A 15,306-nucleotide genomic window follows, 5' to 3' on the forward strand; every position below is an offset into this window, starting at 1 on the left:
GGCAAGAATTTATCATTTCAGAAAAGAGCTATTAGCACTTGATAGCAATCAGATTTTTGGAGATCCTATGGTGCGGCAACAGGCAGCTAATACACTAACAAATCAGTCACCAACAGAGTTAATGACACATTAATCAAGAGATAACTATTAATATCATGCACAGAGATGAATGTATTATTCTTTATTATTACTAATTTATATTAGTGAAATTGGTTTTAGGATGGGCTCATTAGCAAATCTCTAAATTAGTTGAAATTCATAGGCTGAAAGAAATAAATTGCATATCAAATTTTATGGCCTTAAATAGGCTACTTTTAAAAGCCAGTTACTTATAAGAGAGAGAGAGATGGGTTGTCAGAATTATGGGTGTGGAGGTACCACACAGAGTGTGGAGGTGCACTTAATCCCCACGAAGCAAGTAGAAGGAAAACAGATGGGGGTGGGGAAGGTAGGCTCTTTCCAAGCAATGGAGAAGACATGTTCTCCATTGTTTGGAAAGAGCCTATCTTCCCCACCCCCCTCTGTTTTCCTTGTCAGAATTATGGCCCACAGGGCATTTCTGTCTGGCCCATGCAATGAATCCCAGGCCTCTTTAACCTACAGTAGGGATTGGCTTTCGTACGCAACAATATGGGAGATATCAATGACATATTCCATGCCATTGCATTTCACTAAATTCTGAAAATGACCAGAACCACCCCCTCCCACACACACACAAAATTGTGTTTTTCATTTACCGATAATTGTGTGCACTCTTTTGAAAGAAGGTGTACTATTTACAAAAAAAAGGTGCACTCTTTTAACAATGCACACTCTTTCCCCATAGTGTGCCACTGAAATGTGCACTCACGATCACTGCGCATGTGCATGCTTTCAGGAAACAAGTGTGCCTTTTTTTCCAAATAGTGCACACTCCATGACTTTGCTCCTGAGATGAAACAAAAAATGGCCAATGAAAAATGATCGAAATGAACATTCTTGGAAATGAAGCAGGAAATGACATGAAACACAAACTCCCAGATTCTATATATGTAGGGTTACCATATGTTGTCCCCCAAAATGGAGGACATATGCCCCGCCCCTTTCACACCCACCCCGTCCCTTTCATGCCCCACCCCCTTTTGCACCTCGTCCCATCCCCTTTTCACGCCCTCGCTCCACCATCTGTTACATTTTCCCCCCCCCCTGTCACACACCCCATCACTCCCCCTCCCAGTCATCCCCCTCCCCTCACTTTACTATTGCCCTGGTGGTCTAGTGATTCAAAATGGCCGCCGAGAGTTGAAGTGACCTCACTATAATGAGGCTGCAGTCACCCTGAGCTTATAAATTAAACTTACCAACATTTGGAGTTTTCTTTCCCTGGTTGGACTAAACCAGAAACAGAGGCATTGCTCCTTTTTGTGGGATTTTTAAAAAAGTCCGCAGACAGCTAATGGTAAAACCTGGACTGCATGTGTTTAGACCCTGCCAGTAGAACATACAGGACAGTGTCATAACCATGGGGGGAGGGGGAGGACTCAGAGGCCTGGGCCTCCTCACTTCAGGCCCCCTCCAAAATTGTGGTACCAGTGGAATGGCTGGTGAGGACCCAAGCCTGCCAATAGAAGCATTCTCCCTTTGCTTAGAGAACTAAGGCACTTGAATAACAGTATTGTTGCTGTAAAACCTCAGCTGACTTTACAGGGGAAGGAGCAGAAGACACAGCATGGGAGTCATTGAGACACAAACCAGATGAGGCAACAGGTGCACCAACCACAGTTGTAGGATGCTTCGCACAGACTCTGTGATTCAGACTGTGGTAGGATGCTGTGATGAAGCTTGGAAGGCATTGGAAACCTGCAAAACAGAAGATCTCACAGCACAAGATGTCCAAATTAGTACATGCTGGTCCACCCTGCTCCCCCACGAGAAATTGTTGATGGTGTAAAGAATGTGCATAGCCACAGAAGAGCCACAATCACATCATGCAGATGTAGCGTTGATGGGCTTTCTTCCAGGTCCAATGTCACTTGTGTGAACGTGATGCCAGGTGCAGGTAGTTCCTCAGTGGTTAGCATTAGAGCTGGGCAAGTGGTGAGAATCGAGCCTGTGAGCGTGGGCAGTGGAATGATGATTACAAGAACGTGAAGACCTGTGGCATTATGAAAGGTCATGCATTCATTGAAAAGTCAGCATCATACTGTGGATGGTGGAGGCAGCGAGTTGGCCAACTGTAATGTCTACTCTGGTGTCAGTAACAGATACTGTATTCCAATCACCCAACAAGCTGGAAGTAGAGACCGGGACCCCGTAACTGTTATGGCCGCCACCGCAATTACCATACCACGGGGGACCGCAGTTCGGTCGCCTGGCCGCCTTGAATGGGATGCTGACAGTTGCGGTGTTCGTGGTGGCAGAGGCTGTGTGTTCCCGAACCCCTTATGCAGCAGGGGCCTTAGGCAGGCACGCATCTCTAGCACATTCTGTGGATCAGACAGGATGCTGGCAGATGATGTGAAGCAGGGGAGACAGATTTAAACCTATGGGTTGAGCGTCTCCCTGCCTTTGCAACTTCCTCTCTTTCCTGTAAGTTGCTGGTCTCTGAGGTGCCTGGACTTCACTATTCTTTTCTCCATTGTCACAGCAATGAATTCAACATTAAAAGAAAGCAGTGCTCACAGTCAAACTTCACCTGTTACCCTTACACAGTTTCCCCTGTTCCCTAGCTGCCACTTCAGTTGGCTCTGAAGGGGCATATCCAAAGGGACACGTGCCCATGGGCACATGCCTGTGAGAACGTGGCCTGTCTCAATTCCTATAGTCACCTCAGTTGCAGCAGTGAAATCACACAAATATGCTGGGCCCATGACAGCTACAGAACAACCTTCCTCTGCTCCGTCTCCAGTAGCCCAGGTAGGTAAGCAATTCTTTTTTCTCCTGTATGATCTATATATGCGCTGGGCCCACGGCAGCTATGGGACAGCCTTCCTCAACTTCTTCTCCAGTAGTCCGGATGAGCAGACAGCTTTTCTTTATCTCCAAGTTCTGTCCATTTCTGATAACGAGGCATTTTAACACCATTTCCTGACCACAAAAATTCTAGTTTCTGTAAGTTTTGCTAATTGATATTAATGGAATTATCACATGGCATCTCCTGAAAACACCTAAGGGAAAGGGAATGTCTACTTTAAGTTTCCTTCTTTTAGCCCTGAAGTCACATCTAACAAGAAGACCATCTAGTTCTGATACTCTGTGTATGACATCTGTGAGTAATTCCTTGTTGTCCCAATAAAAAAAGAGATTTTACAACCTGCAAAGAATACAACTGAGAAACTACTTGTACAGTGAGAATAAATAGCAAGGCAGAGAAATTATTATGAACATTAAAATGTAAGCAGCTTCCGTTCTGTTTTATTTTCACTCCAGTGTCATATGTCTCTGTCTTATTACACCTACCGTAGACTGCAATCTCTTTGGTGTCTTGGATAAGGACATTCCCAGCAGAGACTTGGACTGTGATGGTGTTCATTCCCTCGGTGCTGAAAGTAAAAGCAATACTACCGTCCAGGGTGATCAGGGGCTGAAAAATACAAATAAGAGACCATAATGCTACACCATTTCTCATCAAGCTACACTGGCTACCCATTAAAGCAAGAATAGAATTCAAGCTACTAACAATGATCTTTAAAGATCTCTATGACCTCACACCACCCTACATTCGAAACCTCATCCAACTACACCAACCCTAAAATCCCTCAAGGAAATCATACTGGTTATACCGACTTCACAAGAGTGCCAACGGAACAAAACTCACAACACAACAATTACAGTCACAGGAGCAGAATTGTGGAACTCGCTACTGCAAGAAATATGATTAAAAATGTAATATTTATTTATTTATTTGTTACATTTGTATCCCACATTTCCCCACCTATTTGCAGGCTCAATGTGGCTTACATTGTACAGTAGAGGCGATCGCCAATACCGGTATGAACAAATACAAAGTTAGGTTAACGGCAGGTTAATGATCAAGTGTGAGAGGCACATTGGGGGTTATAAGGAAGAAGGGTTAGGTTTTGTCCAGTACGAACTTATATCTTGTTGTATTGCGGGATTAAGACATTTAGGTTTATCTGAATTTTAGACACTCAATAAAAACTTGGTTTTTCCAGAAACATTTTGGCCCAACCACAAGAAATCCTGTCCCACCTAGACACAAGACACAGATGATAAAGCACAAAACTACCTGATGAACCCTGACAGAACACTCAGAAAATGAAACCCTAACCCGTCCGGGTACAAAATGGTTAAGGAACTAAAGACTATCATGTTTATATATCAAGATGTGATTCTTACAATGCTAGCCAATTAATCCTTATAATGTTACCTTGTATTCTCAGTTAATCCTAACAGTTAGTTTAACCGTTAGCTAGTTTTACTATAAAATGTATTATAATCATGTTTGCTGTATATTGAATGGTTCCACTCTAAGATATTAATTAATTTTATTGACAACACACCGTTAAATGTAAATCACTTAGAACTTGTCAGTGAAGTGAGTTATAAATGCCAAATTAAGGGGTCCTTTTACTAAGGTGCACCGAAAAGTGACCTGCGCTGGTGTAGATGCACGTATTGGGCGCGTGAAGGTTCATTTTTCAGCGCATCTGCAAAAAAGGTCTTTTTTTTTGGCCAAAAATGGACGTGCAGCAAAATAAAAATTGACACGCATCCATTTTGGGCCTGAGTCCTTACCGCCACCCATTAACCTAGCGGTAAGGTCTCACACATTAATCGGGTAGTAATGGTCTATGCACATACAATGCTGATCACCGCCCGGTTAGCGCCGTGCACCAGAAAATAAAATATATTAGTGGATGCACGTAAAAAATGAAACTACCACCCGGGCCACACGGTAGTTCAAAATTGACATGCGTAGGTGCTTACATAGCTTAGTAAAAGGGCCCCTAAATTAAAACACAAAAAGCAAAACTTGACCAATCTTGATATGGAACCTTAGCACCAACGTAAAGCCTGATGTCTCCCCATCAGCTATATGTGAGAAAAGGGGATAGAGTGAATAAAGAAAATGATACTTGGGGTTAGCCATCTTTCTTTCCCTTTTTTAAAATTATACTCCTGCAGCATTTTGGTTTTACAAATATAAGTCACTACTACTACTACTACTATTTAGCATTTCTACAGCGCTACAAGGTGTACGCAGCGCTGCACAAACACAGAAGAAAGACAGTCCCTGCTCAAAGAGCTATGTAATAAAAGTGAGCCAAGTATAGGACAATCAAGCCATTGTGACATCACTGATGAGGTTGGCTATTGGTGGCCTGAGGCATTATGACATCACAATATTAGCTCTGGTTACAAGAGACTACTACTACTACTATTTATCACTTCTATAGCACTACAAGGCATACTCAGCGCTGCACAAACATAGAAGAAAGACAGTCCCTGCTCAAAGAGCTTACAATCTAATAGACAAAAAATAAATAAAGTAAGCAAATCAAATCAATTAATGTGAACGGGAAGGAAGAGAGGAGGGTAGGTGGAGGCGAGTGGTTACAAGTGGTTACGAGTCAAAAGCAATGTCAAAGAGGTGGGCTTTCAGTCTAGATTTAAAGGTGGCTAAGGATGGGGCAAGACGTAGGGGCTCAGGAAGTTTATTCCAGGCGTAGGGTGCAGCGAGACAGAAGGCGCGAATTCTGGAGTTGGCAGTAGTGGAGAAGGGAACAGATAAGAAGGATTTATCCATGGAGCGGAGTGCACGGGAAGGGGTGTAGGGAAGGACGAGTGTGGAGAGATACTGGGGAGCAGCAGAGTGAGTACATTTATAGGTTAGTAGAAGAAGTTTGAACAGGATGCGAAAACGGATAGGGAGCCAGTGAAGCGACTTGAGGAGAGGGGTAGTATGAGTAAAGCGACCCTGGCGGAAGATGAGACGGGCAGCAGAGTTTTAAACCGACTGGAGAGGGGAAAGGTGACTAAGTGGGAGGCCAGCAAGAAGCAGATTGCAGTAGTCTAAACGAGAGGTGACAAGGGTGTGGATGAGGGTTTTGGTAGAGGGCTCGGAAAGAAAGGGGCGGATTTTACGGATGTTGTAAAGAAAGAAACGACAGGTCTTGGCAGTCTGCTGGATATGAGCAGAGAAGGAGAGAGAAGAGTCAAATTCAGAAGCCCAATTCCCATGCATTTCCTTTATGCCTTTCTATTTGTTAAGGTAATGTTCAAAGTCATTTACCTGAGTAAACAGCAATTTGCCCAGCTAAACTGTTCAGTCTGAAAATCTCTCTCCTCACTCCAGCTAAAGGTATAGGGGAGAGGGCAGAGCAGGAAAATAAGCCATGCAAATTTGATTTCCAAGTCTACACATTGTCTATCCACATAAAAAGCAGATAGAAAGCTTGTGGGTAGTCTGTACTTGTGAAGTTTGCACAGAGAAAAATGATGAGCATAGTGTCCCTACTCAAAATGAACCACAAAGTCCAAATCCAGCACATAATAATACCTTCTAACTATAGCTATGCAGGTTTTCTGGAAATTGCACCTTTTTGTGATCAATTCTATAAAGTGCACCAAACTTTAGGTGCCAAAATGTAGAACAACGAGCATAAATTCTATAATGGCATCTGAGTGCCCAGAATAGTAGCATAAGTTGGCATTTATACGCTAACATTCAGGCGTGTCTACTTACACCATGTCAACAGCAGGCATAAATGCGTGTGATTAAATGTAGCACTTTATCCCAGGATTCTATATATTGCGCCTTAATTTCTGTGCAGAAATCAAAGTGTATTTTATAAAAATATGTGACGCGTCCGTTCACGCTTTCCAAAAATACTAGGAGTAGGGGGCATGCGATGAAGCTACAATGTAGTAAATTTAAAACGAATCGGAGAAACGTTTTCTTCACTGAACGTGTAATTAAACTCTGGAATTCGTTGCCAGAGAATATGGTAAAGGCGGTTAGCTTAGCGGAGTTTCCTAAAGGAAAAGTCCATAGAATGTTATTAAATGGACTTGGGGAAAATCCACTATTTCTGGGATAAGCAGTATAAAACATTTTGTACATTTTTGGGATCTTGCCGGGTATTTGTGACCTGGACTGGCCACTGTTAGAAACAGGATGCTGGGCTCGATGGACCTTTGGTCTTTCCTAGTATGGCAATACTTATGTACTTATGTGTAACTTTATTGGTTAACTAGATAATCAGTGCTGTCAATTGGATGTTAACGAGCAATTATCAGCACTAATTGGCATTAAGAGTTTTGCGTACAACTCGCTAAGTGTATTCTGTAACATGGTGCACCTAAATTCTAACAGAAGCAAGAAGTAGGAAAGGTAGGCTCTTCTAAAAAACCGGAGGAGACGTCTGTAAAGAAACACTTTATTGCAAGCAAAGGTGACAACGACTCAACACAGCTGTGTTTCGGCGCTAACACGCGCCTTCTTCAGGAGTCTGTATATTATTGCTATAGATGTTTTTGCGATGGTGCTCGTCTCATTTTGACTACACACACTTAAGTCAAAGAGATCATTAATTCACAGCTTCATTCTGCTGTACATATTGTTTGAAGATATAGCAATAATATACAGACTCCTGAAGAAGGCGCGTGTTAGCGCCGAAATACAGCTGTGTTGAGTCGTCGTCACCTTTGCTTGCAATAAAGTGTTTCTTTACAGACGTCTCCTCCGGTTTTTTAGAAGAGCCTACCTTTCCTGCTTCTTGCTTCTGCAACTTTTTACGTAGGAAATCAGTGTACCTCCACCCCCTCTGGGTGTTTTTTTTCTGTTTTGCACCTAAATTCTAAGTCACATAGTTGAAAAGGAGGCATGGACAGGGGCGAGGGTTGAGCATTCCTAAAATCTATGAGCATTATTATAGAACTAGAGCAACCAAGCCTGTTTTGTCAAAAATGAAACAGGCCCTAGGAATGCTCTCGTCTAAGGGATTTCTGCCCTCCCCTCCATGTCCCACAATTCTTCCCTCCCCTCCCATCCCCACTGTGTCCCACGATTCTGACCTTCCCTCCTTGTGCAGCGATTCTCTGCCCTGCCGTCCCCTCCGTATGCCGCAATTCTCCCCTCGCCTCCCATCCCCTCCATGTCCAGCGATTCTCCTCTGCCCTGCCCTCCCCTCCGTATCCCATGATTCTGGCCTCCCCTCCATGTTCAGCAATTGTCCTCTGCCCTGGCCTCCCCTCCATTGGGCTCGCATCCCCTCCAGCGTTACGTTGCCTTCACTTGCTTGCGTTCGTAACATCCTGACGTCAGCTCACCTCCAGCGTTCCCTTCCCTCTCACTGTTCCGCCCTCCTCTGATGTCATTTTGTCTTTACGCAAGGGCGGGACAGTGAGAGGGAAGGGAACGCTGCAGGTTTGCTGATGTCAGGATGTTACGAACCCAGCCAGCCATAGAACGTTGAGGTACAAATTATTATATTAGATACACCCGCTCTGCACCTAATTTAGGCATCGGGATTTACGCCCCAGTCCCGCCTTTGTTACGCCTCCAACACACCCCCGGGAACCTTGGTTGTCCCCACGATGGGACGCAGTTGGGGACGCCCAAAATCGGCTTTCGATTATGCTGATTTGGGCGACCTGAGAGAAGGACGCCCATCTCCCGATTTGTGTCAGAAGATGGGCGTCCTTCACTTTCGAAATAAAAGCTAGATAGAATTCAGGAGTGGGCATTTGCTAAAAAGTTAAAACAAAACCCAAACAAAACAAGATTCTCTGGTTTAAAAATTCAAATATTATTGCGCCATCTTCTATAGCTCTGTCTGATAAGAAGCTATTACCAGTTGAATCTCAGTGTAGAGTATTGGGGGTTATTCTTGACTCTTCTCTGATACGCGGTCCTCATATCGCTCAATTGTGGCGAAAAGCAATCTTTAGGCTAAGACAACTGCAGTTAATAGGATCTTTTTTTTCATACAAGATGAATTTGGGCTTTTGGTCCAGGTGATGATATTGCCACATCTGGACTATTGCAACATCCCTTATTTGGGATTATCTTCCAAATATTTCAAAAGGCTTCAGCTTATTCAAAACACTACAACTAGACTTAACAGGTTTTCCGGGATTTCTGACTTTATAGAAAAATTACAATGACTTTCAGTAAAAAGCTGTATGTAACTTAAAACATCTCGTTTACTACTTCAGATAACTGAGGCTAGTGCCCCTGAGCTACTGATAAACCTGTTTTCCAGGGCTTTGCTCGGTTTCTTTTTCCGCTTATGTGAACAGCTAATTCTGTGTCCTCCCATCTTTAAGAAAATGTGGGGTCCTTTTACTAAGGCGCACCAAAAGATAGCCTACGCTGGTGTAGGTGCATGTATTGGACGTGCGCAGGTCCATTTTTCAACGCGCCTGCAAAGAAGGCCTTTTTTGCCTAAAACAGACATGCAGCAAAATAAAAATCATTGAGCGTCCATTTTGGGCATGAGACCTTACCACCACCCATTGACTAAGCGTTAAGGTCTCACGCATTAACCGAGTAGTAATTGTCAGTTTGCGTATACTGCCAATTACCACCCAGTTAGCGCCACACAGTAGAAAATAGAAATTATTTTCTTCTGCATGTTTTGGACACGTGTCAAAATTAGAATCACTGCCCGGGGCGCACGGTAGCCAGGCAGTGGTTCTAATTTAACGCTTTGTAAGTTCGTAGGCATCTATGCAACTAAGTAAAAGGGCCCCTGTGTTTCTTAAGAAAAGTCAAGACCAAATTTTCAACTATTATTGTCCCATTGTGGAATTCTTTTTCGCTTCAGATTAGTTCCAAAAGAAATTAAAGACATAGCTTTTTGACCACCCACCCTAGCTATTGTTCTCATGTAACAGTTGTAGTTCACCTAAAACTGTATAGCTTCTTTTTGCTGTAAGCTTTAATTGCTATGAAGCCAATTTGGGGAATAGCGGTTAGAAAGTACCACATTGACAATGTCACTGACACACTCATGCATTGGCCTAGTGCATGTTCCATTGACATGTGTAAATACTAATCTTTTATACATTTACCCCCAAATTCTATATATCATGCCCTAATTTTCACGTGGACATAAGCATATTCTACAACAATGCGATTAGCTTAGAACATAAGAGTAGCCATACTGGGTCAGACCAATGGTTCATCTAGCCCAGTATCCTATTTTCCAAACAGTGGCCAAGCCAGGTCACAAGTACTTGGCAGAAACCCAATTAGCAGCAACATTCCAGAATCCCAAAAAAGTAACAAGATTCCGGAATCACAAATAGTAGCAACATTCTATGCTACCAATCCCGGGGCAAGCAGTGGCTTCCCCTTGTCTGTCTCAATAGCAGGCTATGAACTTTTCTTCCAGAAATTTGTCCAAACATTTTTTAAACCCAGATATGCTAACAGCTGTTACCACCTCCTCCAGCACAGAGTTCCAGAGCTTAACTATTCGTTGATTGAAAAAAAAATATTCCCTCCTATTTGTTTTAAAAGTATTTCCATGTAACTTCCATGAGTGTCCCCTAGTCATTGTACTTTTGGAATGAGTACAAAATTGATTTGTTTCTACTCCTTCTACACCACTCAGGATTTTGAAGACTTCAATCCTATCTCCCCTCATCCGTCTCTTTTCCAAGCTGAAGAGACCTAACCTCTTTAGCCTTTCCTCGTACAAGAGTCCCATCCCCTTTATCATTTTGGTCACTCTTCTTTGAACCTGGTTAGCTAGTTAACTTAATTGGTTAACTAATCAGCGTTGTTAATTGGTTGTTAAGACGCAATTATCAGCACTAATTGGAATTAAGATTTACGCACACAACTCACTAAGTGTATTCTGGAGCGTGATGCATATTTAATTCCAAGTCACATAGTTGAAAAGAGGACATGGTTATAGGAGTGGAATGAGCGAGTCACGGGCATTTCGAAAATCTACGCATATTATTATAGAATATACCCGCTCTGCACCTAATTTAAGCATTGGGATTTAGGACAAGTAAAACATGGTCTAAATGGATGCAACCAAATGATCATATGGAGAGGCGCTCAGCGTATTCTTATATACCATGCAGAAATTTAAGCCGATTCCATAAAATGTAGGCATACTTTTATGCCTAATTAGGCCTAGATGTATTTTTTTACCACACAGATTGTTCAGGCACCATATATAGAATCTAGTCCTTAATAAAGGCGCTAAGGTTGAGTGAGTGTTTGGAAAATCTGATCTGTGCTGTATTTCTGGAGACATTAATCTTATTTTTTTTTGCATCCTGGGAGATCTTCACATAAGTACATGATCTATTTGCACGTTCCATAGAGCGTCTCAGCGTTTACCGCCAACTGATTTCTACCGTGAGCTAAAACGCTACTGCGGCTTAGTAAAAGACCCCCCAAGCTTAGACTTCAAGAACAATTTTTTTTTCTCATTCTAAAAACGTGCTCACGCCTCAGTCCAATCCAGTCAAATCAACCCCCATTTGCCTCTACAGTCCATTCACCACATCTTGTCAAGGTGGGCTAGCTCCAGGCCACTTGGTTTGCATGCATACAATGGTCAGATGCTGCCATTGTTCAGGACCCTACCACAATCGGCAAGGAGCTCATAACAGGTTTGACCACATCCAATCACACCAAGTGTTCCAAGAGTCTCCGATTGCTGACCAATTAACTTTCATCATCCAACACTGCACTGTGTAAAAATGATTGGGTATTCCATTCCCCGTCTGCCCAATTCAAATGTGACAATTAACTCATAATAAATAAATAATCAATACAAAATATAAAAGGACAGGAAGGAAAGTTGCTAGCCAAGGTGTGAGAAGATGGAACCTCACACCACCCCGTTTATATAGTACAATTCAATCCTCGCTCTTTACCCATTTTGCTTCACAGCAGGGAACTATATTGCAATAGAGAATCAGCCAATTACATGAACATGGATGGCAGGTTCACGTACTTAACCTTCGCTAATTGGTTAGCCTGCAGCAATGTAGCTGTGCTAACTGATTAACGCACTATATTCCCACTCTCCGTTTCCCAGAAATGCTTCCTGCACCAAAGAAAAATGCATTTTTCAGTACAAGGGTAGCACATGCACATGGCAAAGTTATCATGGGATGCCCCAGCGTACACCATTTTTTGCTGCAGTAATCATGCCTTAGTGTTTACTGAAGCTTTGTGAAAGTGCCCCTTAATTTATTACTTCAGAAGAGATAAAGAGGAAATGGGACTTGATATGCTGCCTTTCAGTGGTATTTTGCAAGTACATTCAAAGCGGTTTACATATATACAGGTACTTATTTTGTACCAGGGGCAATGGAGGGTTAAGTGACTTGCCCAGAGTCACAAGGAGCTGCAGTGGGAGTTGAACCCAGTTCCCCAGGATCAAAGTCCGCTGCAGTAACCATTAGGCTACTCCTCCACTCCATAAACAATTTCAAAATAAATATATATATATTTTCAGATAATTTATGTCCAAAACAAACTGAAAAATGCTTGAAAATTAGGAAAAGTCCAAAAACAAACCGATTTTTTGCCTGTGCACAACCCTAACAATTTCATAAGTGCCTATTTCTAGGTATAAAGTGCTGCTTTACATGTAGAAAAGTCTCAAATTATCCTTCCTATATGGAGTGCAAGATACCAGTGGCTTTTGTACTTACTATAACTCACATTTAATAGTGCTTGAAAGTCTACTTGATTCCAATTAGTCTGATTGAGCATTTTTACAACGTCCTAGCAGAAATAAAACTCCGGAGGGACAGAAAATTGTGAGCAGTAACAGACTACCAAGGGGGTTGCTTTTATATTAGAATTGCAGACTCTCAGTGTCCACAGTCAATTTAATTTTTCAGAACACCATCAGTGGATTCAAAATTTGTTTCACTGTGGCTGCAATATTTCATTTCAAGTTAGAACTGGTTAGCCCTCTCCACAGCAGGGAGAGAGATGGGGAACAATACTGTTCCCAGAGACTTTATCCTACTGAATTCTTTTCAACAAATTTGTGAAAACTTTGGGGCAAACTAAGAGGGCTGTTGACCTTTAAACTGGAGAAAAAAAAAATCTGAAGCAAGTTGTTTTACTAATCAAACTCAAAGCTAGCAGGGTATACAACGTGTAATTAAACTCTGGAATTCGTTGCCGGAGAAAGTGGTGAAGGCAGTTAGCTTAGCAGAGTTTAAAAAGGGGTTGGACGGTTTCCTAAAGGACAAGTCCATAAACCGCTACTAAACGGACTTGGAAAACTCCAAAATTCCAGGAATAACATGTATAGAATGTTTGTACGTTTGGGAAGCTTGCCAGGTGCCCTTGGCCTGGATTGGCCGCTGTCGTGGACAGGATGCTGGGCTCGATGGACCCTTGGTCTTTTCCCAGTATGGCATTACTTATGTACTTATGTACTTATACAAAGGCACATTGTCAGCAGCATATCTTTCATCTTTCTCTGCAGTACAATATTACCTCAATCAGCTAGCCGCATTTGTGCATTTCAAAAACTGTAGGACAATCCAAGCCTTCCAACTGTCACCTCTAGAGTTCCAGCTTTTACTCACTGTCTGAAGAAAGTTCAGGTATCCACATTTCAGAAAGAACTGCTGCTGTACTCTTTTAAAACCATTTATTGCTCAAGTGAGTGGAAATGGTCTGTTAACGCTACACCACGGCTCTGTCAGCAGAAATGGGCTTAGCAGGCTCTTACGCAGGCCCTTCCCAAATGCACAGCCGTCAAAAAGCGCTTTTTTTCTATTTTTCTTTCTCTTTATTTCTATTAGATTGTAAGCTCTTTGAGCAGGGACTGTCTTTCTTCTATGTTTGTGCAGCGCTGTGTACGCCTTGTAGCGCTATAGAAAAGCTAAATAGTAGTAGTAGTAGTCTATTTCCATTTTTCCTTGTGCTGTGTGCTAATGTTGGCATTAGACACTCCATCATAATAGTCCTGACAAAACAGCGCTATTAATCAGTTATCGTCACTAACTGGCATCAATTTAAATTTACACAGGCATCTTTAGGCACCAGGATCCACATGGAAATGTTATGTACAGATCTTAAAAGGGGGGGCACAGCCATGGGAGGGGCATGGGTGGATCAGGGGCTGGGGCGTAGCTAGGTGGGGCCATGGGGGCATGGGCCCCCACAGATTTAGCCCTGGCCCCCTCTACTTTCAACCCCCCGCCGCTGACCCTCCCCCGCCAATTTTGACCCCCCCCCCCCGCCGCCGACCCTCCTTTGCCGCCGCTGCCGCCGGGTACCTTTGCTGGTGGGGGTCCCCAACCCTCGCCAGCTGAAGTCCTCTTCAGTGCCGGTCTACGCCGTGTTCGCTGATCTGTTTCTGTGAGTCTTGACTCCTGACGTCCTGCAGGGACATGCAGGACGTCAGGAGTCAAGACTCACAGAAACAGATCAGTGAACACGCCGCAGACCGGCGTTGAAAGGGGTTGGGGACCCCCACCAGCAAAGGTGCCTGGCGGCAGTGGAGGGGCGGAGGTGGTCAAAAGTGGTGGGGGAGGGGTCGGTGGCACAGGGGGGCTAAAATGTGCCCCCTCACCTCGGGCTCTGGACCCCCCTCCCACCGAGGTCTGGCTACGCCCCTGATCAGGGGTAGTCCTAGAATTTGCGCACAGTTTTATACGAAATCCACGCCTAATTGAGGCAACACAATTTACACCAGGTTCTATTTGGTGCATATTCTCAAGCACAGATCTATATACAACGCCCAACTCTGAGTGCGTTTATTGAACAGGGCCAAGGGAGAAAGGGATGGGTGTCCCTCACCCACCCATCTCTCTCTGTTTCTCACCTACCCCAACCCTACCCTCTCTTCCTGTCAGACTGTCAATGGAAAGCCTTGATGTTTCACTTATATATTCTGACATTTATCAACGTTTGCTCATTTCTGATCTGAAGAAGAAGGTATTGCCTTCGAAAGCTAATAAAAATGTCTTTAGTCCAATATAAAAAGGTATCATCTTATTTTCTTTTATCTGTTTTGTTTTATTTCTATGTTTTACCAGTAATAATGGAAATGTAGAGGTGTTGGGTGCTGGGCTCGATAGAGCCTTAGTCTGTCCCAGCATGGTGATGCTTATGTATGTACTAATTCTATAACAGGGCACCTAGGATAAGAGGGTAAGTAGCTGCCCATATCAAGCCTCTTCTTTGAAGAAAAGTAGATGCTATCATTTCTTTATAGAATATTAGTACAACTGGCAGAAAACCTGTATACATTTAAGGCACAATTACTTAAACCAGCCCTATGGCAAGGATAAATGCTCATGCCTAGATATTAGAATGAATATGGTTAATATTCAGCCTGCAGGGGGCAGGCCGGC

The 15,306-nt window shown here is 43.2% G+C and overlaps 1 protein-coding gene across 1 annotated transcript in view; it reads right to left on the reverse strand.

The window, feature by feature from the left end:
• SORCS3 (sortilin related VPS10 domain containing receptor 3) overlaps positions 1-15,306 on the reverse strand; it is an 831,591-nt gene that overhangs the window by 73,173 nt on the left and 743,112 nt on the right. The window contains exon 21 of the mRNA XM_030204719.1: positions 3,439-3,562. Coding sequence (XP_030060579.1) covers positions 3,439-3,562 — 124 coding nt within the window. The remainder of the gene's footprint in view (positions 1-3,438; positions 3,563-15,306) is intronic.

This window comes from Microcaecilia unicolor, chromosome 5, assembly GCF_901765095.1.
Source record: "Microcaecilia unicolor chromosome 5, aMicUni1.1, whole genome shotgun sequence".
NCBI classification, from domain to species: Eukaryota; Metazoa; Chordata; class Amphibia; order Gymnophiona; family Siphonopidae; genus Microcaecilia; species Microcaecilia unicolor.